This window comes from Alligator sinensis, unplaced genomic scaffold (genome assembly GCF_000455745.1).
Source record: "Alligator sinensis unplaced genomic scaffold, ASM45574v1 scaffold214_1, whole genome shotgun sequence".
NCBI classification, from domain to species: Eukaryota; Metazoa; Chordata; order Crocodylia; family Alligatoridae; genus Alligator; species Alligator sinensis.
Genome location: NW_005842623.1, coordinates 701,220 through 707,751, shown reverse-complemented (window position 1 = coordinate 707,751; position 6,532 = coordinate 701,220). Strand labels below are relative to the sequence as shown.

Genomic DNA, 6,532 nt, shown 5'->3' with positions numbered 1-6,532 from the left:
GACCAAAATGCTGGCTTGCATCCATAGATGCTTCTCAAGCAAATCTCGGGACGTCATTCTCCCCCTGTACTCGGCCTTAGTGAGGCCACAGCTGGAGTCCTGTGTCCAGTTTTGGGCTCCACAATTCAAAAAGGATGTGGAGAAGCTTGAGAGAGTCCAGAGAAGAGCCACGCGCATGATCAGAGGTCAGGGAAGCAGACCCGACGATGACAGGCTGAGAGCCCTGGGGCTCTTTAGCCTGGAAAAGCGCAGGCTCAGGGGTGATCTGGTGGCCACCTATAAGTTTATCAGGGGTGACCCCCAGTATCTGGGGGAACGTTTGTTCACCAGAGCGCCCCAAGGGATGACGACTAGTTCGAATGGTTATAAACTACTACAAGACCGTTTCAGGCTGGACATAAGGAAGAAATTCTTTACTGTCCGAGCCCCCAAGGTCTGGAACAGCCTGCCACCGGAGGTGGTTCTAGCGCCTACAATGAACAGCTTCAAGAGCTAACTGGATGCTCATCTTGCTGGGATCCTATGAACCCGGCTGACTTCCTGCCCTTTGGGCAGGGGGCTGGACTCGATGATCTTCCGAGGTCCCTTCCAGCCCTAATGTCTATGAAATCTATGAAATCTATAATGTTCTATACCTTTTTTTGCATTGACAAATATTTGTTCATTATTAAAATGACCATAGTGGTAGTCAGTAACACATTTAAGAAACAATAGCAGCCCTCATGGGGAATTTATAAATTTCTAAGCATCTCTGAACTGAAGACTCAAAAAAGCAAAAGGGGAAAATGATCTAGTCATACAATTTTGCCATTTACATTGAAGCCAATGGGAACTGATGAGTACATTTACAGATCAGGTCAAAGACAGAAATATATAAAATCCTTTAAAGACAAAAGACAAACAACCAATTTTACAAAGGAAATCTCAGCTTCTAGGGAAAAAAATAAAAGCACAAAGTATCTGGATTCTGACTGACAGATGGAACTCAAATCTTATAAACCTTTTTTTCACTAGACTCACCTGGGTAATTTCTCTTGAGTATTTCTTGCACAGCATTTCTACTCCCATAAACAGTGATTGAATATCAGTATTTGTCTACAGAAAAAAAACAACTAATATTACCAAAACTAGTATTGATATTTGGAAAAGGTTTAAATACAGCATATTTTAAAATCATTAGATAAGTTAGAAAGTGATTATCTTGTTTTTGGATATTTCATCAATGGTGTATTTGTAAACTGATACGTAGATAAAAATTAATCCAATACCATCTAGCTGTGTAACTATTTCAAATTAAAGCAGCATTAGGTCATCTCAGTGCTGGATAGCTGACTTCAATTTTCCTATATAAGAAAACAAAGTTTCATTGAACTGTAGCCATTATAATAATAAAATAGAGTATGTGTCTTCAAGATATATTTAAAAGGACAGGCTATAAACTCTGTTCATGGGTATAGTGAAAAAACAAAGACACTAAATTAAATTCATAGGAGAAATATACTAAAGATGTAAAAGCCATTTAGAGGTTCATTCTTAGATCAAAAATGTTAAAAATAAGAATTTGTAACAAATGTTCAAATTATGAATTATTGCACAGAGCACTATTGGTGTTAATATCGTATCTTAAAATAATAAACAACGAGCCCTTGCTTCAGCAACGTACTTAAACTATTCTGAAATAATCGCTTAATGACCTGTATGAACACATTTTTTCTGTTGATCCTTAATCATCATTATAATTTAGGCCTGTGTGAGTCGGCAGTGATCTGATCTGGCTTTGGATCCAGCCGCTTTGGATGGCAGCGATCCTATCCAGAGCTCCGGACTGGGTTTCCACCTCAATCCCGCCGAAGTGGCTCCGAAGCTTTGGAGCAGATGCAGAGATCCAGTCATAGGGTATAATGGGAAATCAATGAAATATCTATAACCTTGTTGTTTTTTCGTCTGATTTAGATGAAACATGCAGGGATGGTAGCCTCTGCTGAGAGCATGAAACCTGCCAAGTTTCAAGGAGATCGGTGCAGGGGCTTGGGGGGAACTGCCCCTCAGGCTGCAGACAAGCAAAACTTGTGCCATGGGTGACAGTGTGTGTGTTAAGGCGCAGCGGGGTGACAGCTGCAGGGATGGTGGCCCCTGCTGTGACGCCTGCCAGCTTTCGACGAGCTCGGTGCAGGGGGGTTCTGGTGCCCTGCATCCCTAGCTGCTGACAGACAAAACTCATGCCAAGACTGTGTCTGTCTTGGGGCAGTTGATTGTCTGTATTGATTCTTTCCTCTCCTTACCCTGGTTTTGTAGGTGCTAATTGATGCTCCTTAAGTCATTATGTAGTAGCTAGGTCCTGTGTATTGAGCTGGTCCCTGAGTCCCTGGTCCCTGAGTGAATCATGATTGATTGATTGGTAACTGGGAACACAGCAGCTTAGCAGCCAGGCCTGCAGCAGTGTCTCCCCTCCCGGCCCCCAGAGAGTCAGTCCCACAAGCACCCAGGCACGAGTTTTGCTTGTCCTCAGCTTGAGGGGCAGTTCCCCCCAAACCTCTGCACTGATAGTCTTGAAACTTGGCAGGCTTTATGGCCTCAGTAAGAATTATCACCCCTGCATTTTTCACCCTGCTATGTTTTAACGCTTAGACATGACATGAGTCTTGTTTTCAAGAATTTGGGGTGCTGTTCCCCCCACAAACCCCTGCATGGATCTTCTTGAAACTTGGCAGGCTTCATTCTCTCTGCAGAGTCTACCATTCCTGAAAATGTAATCTAAATCAGACAAAAAACAACAAAGTTATAGATATGTTATTTTTTTCCCCAATATACCCTATGGCTGGATCTCTGAGGTGGCTCCGAAACTCTTCAGAAGCTCCAAACCGCTTCGGGAAGCCGAATGAGGCCAACGCTTCGACCCGGACATGCTGCTCCGGACCCCAAAGCATCCGAAGCTTCTCCAAATCCAAAGTTCTGTCCAAAGCCTCGCACAGCCCTATTATAATTTACTTGCTTATTTAAACAAAGCTTGCAAATCACTGTTAAGTGCCTTCCTAAAAGATACAGTAGTTTCTTAAATTCCTGTCCTCTAGAAGAGTGACAGTTTCTAATAAAACAATGTTTTTTTTATTAGTAGCTCAGCTATTCCATTCGCAGACTCCTTAAAAAGCTTGATTTAGATTGTATCAAGTTTTGATGACATATTACAAATGAATATTGAAATCCTGGTCTCACAAAAATCAATAGTAAAACTCCCTTGATCAATAACATAGTGAAGAGGGGGGTGACCAGAAAGGTTGTGCAAAAAGGGCAGCAGCTGAGCTGCCAGCATTGCTACTGCTACGTCCATGCTAGCACAGTTGCTGATACTGCCCTGTGCATGGCTGCTACATGGGGCACCCAAGCATCCAGTTATGCTTCTGCCCTTGATAGCAATGGAGACAGAATTCACTGTAACTTATGATTAGCTTGTTCCAAAACATCTTCTTTTCCACTACAGCCCATTTTTGCAGCAGTGTAACACTGACTTCAACCTTTGCTCCAGCATGTCCTACCAAGGCTGCCTTTTTTAATGATCACAACCTCCCAAATGGGCTCGTGGCAACAGTTTTGGATCCACTGTGAATGCTCACTACAATCCCCTTACCTGAATGGAAATTACATGTGTAACCTCACTGTCAAGTCAGTCAGTCAGGGAGCAAAAGTAATGTGCTTCCATAGATACCATTTAACTAAGGAAAAGAAGTTGCATGGCTTGGAGGAGGAAAGATTAATTTTTCTGGCACCTTCTTAATACAAGAATGGAATGAGGGTTGTCCAGTTCTTTGGTGAAATGAAAAAAAAAAATCCCAATAAATGTTCCTGTGCAATCCTCCAGCACAACTGAAGGTAATGCTGGGGGTAGGAAACAGCATTTTTTTTTTTAAGAAAGTGAAAAATATTTCCAGCACACACACAAACTGTTGAAGCTGTGCATGATGACAAGTACAGGGAGTACAAGGACGACAGTAAGTCATGCAAGCTGTGCATTTTTACTGGGGTGTACAGATAATCCAATCCCAGTATAACGAACTGTAAACCATAGGAGGAAAGAATTAATTGATTTGAGGTCTGGTCATGAGCAGGGTCTTTGTATTTTTGACAGCAGTCAGCAAACTTCTGTCATAACCAACAACCAGTTTCTTGAAGGTCCATAAAGTCTGGAAACCTCAGATACCTACATATAGTTCTGTTTGAAGTAGTATATGAATATATGCCCTGTATAGTTATAAAAAAAAAAAAAGCATCTGTGTCTACTACTAATAAATATCCATGGTGCAAATGACAGACAGAACAAAAGTGTTTTGTGTCATAATTCTGGTATAAAAAAACCAACTAATAATGCAATTGCTACTAATACTAAAGCCTTATATTTACCTGTTTTGAAAGAAATATTGTACGGCAAGCAGCTCTACAGATCAAACATTCATTATCTTTGCCTGTAAGACAAATATGGATATAAAGTATAAGTCTTATTGAATGGCAGTTGTATTTATATATCATAGAGATTAATTTGGTGCTTAGACTTTTGGTTCAAAGCTTATTCCAGGAACTGAAGGATGTCCATACTTTGCAAATAAAGGGATATAAAGGATTTGATTTTCCAGAATGTAAGCACGTGATTGTACGGGGGGAAAATGTGCAATGGGAACCAGGTCTGAGTTCTGCAATTGTCTATCTATCATGTGAGCAACTATACACCAGTAGTCCCATTGAAATCAATTGTCTATTGATTTCAGTGGGGCTACTCTGGTGCTTAAATTCAAATGCATAGTGAAATCCTGTGATGGAGCAGACAATCAGAAGTATAACTGTTTAAAATGCCTTTGGCTTAATCTTGCTCACATTCAAGTCTCTAGGTAAAATTTGTAAAATTTGGACTTTAGTAGAAACCACCCCAGGATTTTTGCCATTAACTTCAACTGACTTAAACTTTTATTCCTGAACATCATGTCCTCCTCATTTTCTAAAATACATTTTAGCTTTTGCAAAAACACTAACAATCATTATAAATATTTACCCCAAACCATAATATTGATATATATGTGTGTATGCATGCATGTATGTGTGTGTGTGTCTGGATATATCGTCCTTGTTAAATAGGCATATCTTGTTAAAAAATGCAGCGCTGTTAAGTTTTGATTAATGTTTATAAACAACTTTGGAGATGAAAACCTAAATTGATATTATTGTGATTACTGTTTGAGTTACAGCAGATTTTCTTTGAAGGAAGGGCAGTCTGATTCACAGTAAGTTGAGCTTCCCACATTGATTTGTATATGTATTCAGAGTGGGATGTTTACTGTGATTATTGTTTGAGTTTTCTTTGTATGCAGCATTTAAGAAGAGAGAGCAGCTGCAGGTCACCTTTTTGGATTCTGCAAGCTGTGTTTAAGCAAAAGGGCTGCACTTCGTCTACTTTTTGTTAACTAATTCCACTGCCAATACTAGTTAATTCCTGAAGATTTCTTTTAAAATTAAAAATACAAATTGTGTTTTTTCCATAGGCCCTGAAGAAAACCAGATCTGTTGAAGTGACTTTGCAGTTAGACAGGGAAAGGGAAGAACTGCCATATTTGGTGTCTGATATTCATAGGAACCTTGGAGAAATCTCCTGTCTCCTGTCTCTCTCTCATATTTCAAATTAAAGTATAACTCATACAGCTCTCAAATCTTTGCTACACTTACAGAAACACAATGTGAAATCCTAAAATGCTGCTTCTATTCCCCTGCTTTTAGGGGTCCTGAAACATTCAAATGGTCACAACTTGAAGAAGTGAAATGTCATAATAATCAAGAGTTTTAAAATGTCTGTAACAACTAGGAAAACTAGATAACACATATCCTATACTTTGAAAACTGTTCTGAAATCCATGGACAAATGGAGAGGGGAGAAAAAGCCTTTCAAAATGAGGGAGACAAGGTAAACCTCTCATTTTATCTCCATGGGCATACCCGTCTAGACTCCGACCTATTAAAATCTCAAGTTCTACCAAAGCCTAAGACCTGTTTCCAAGGTCTCACGGCTTTGTACACACTGTAGTATTTAAAGCCAAAAGAAGGATTTCTTAAATGGCATTTTATTTTAATTACAACCACAAGGCTTATTCCAGAGTAAAAAAGTGGGGAGATGGGTAGGAAACACTCAGGCTTTTATCAGTTTTCTATACTGAAAAATAGGACCTGGATTTAGGATCTTCTGCTCACATAAAAGGGGCAGTGGGTGAAATTCGTGGTACTGAAAGCCCCGGGGAGCTACGGGATGCTCTTTCCAGCGACCCGATTCCTTCCTGTCCCACAACCATTTGCAAATTATGGCCTGAGGAAAATAAAACTCATGAGGTGACTTTGACAGACTGAAACCTGCACAGAGCGCACGGCCTGAGCCCCCAAGCGCATTACCTTTCCGGAGACAAAGCTCACAGAAAACATGGCCGCAGTTGGTGAGGCCGAACCTGGGGGTTGCCTTTTGGGGCTGTCGGAAACACGCATTGCAAAACACCGGGACTGCCAT

At 40.5% G+C, this 6,532-nt stretch overlaps 1 protein-coding gene across 1 annotated transcript in view; it reads right to left on the bottom strand.

The window, feature by feature from the left end:
• The window catches only part of RNF212 (ring finger protein 212), a 31,147-nt gene extending 24,615 nt beyond the window's left edge, over positions 1-6,532 (bottom strand). The window contains exons 1-3 of the mRNA XM_025215129.1: positions 6,421-6,532; positions 4,396-4,457; positions 1,021-1,095 (exon numbers count right to left, since the gene is read on the bottom strand). Coding sequence (XP_025070914.1) covers positions 1,021-1,095; positions 4,396-4,457; positions 6,421-6,532 — 249 coding nt within the window. The remainder of the gene's footprint in view (positions 1-1,020; positions 1,096-4,395; positions 4,458-6,420) is intronic.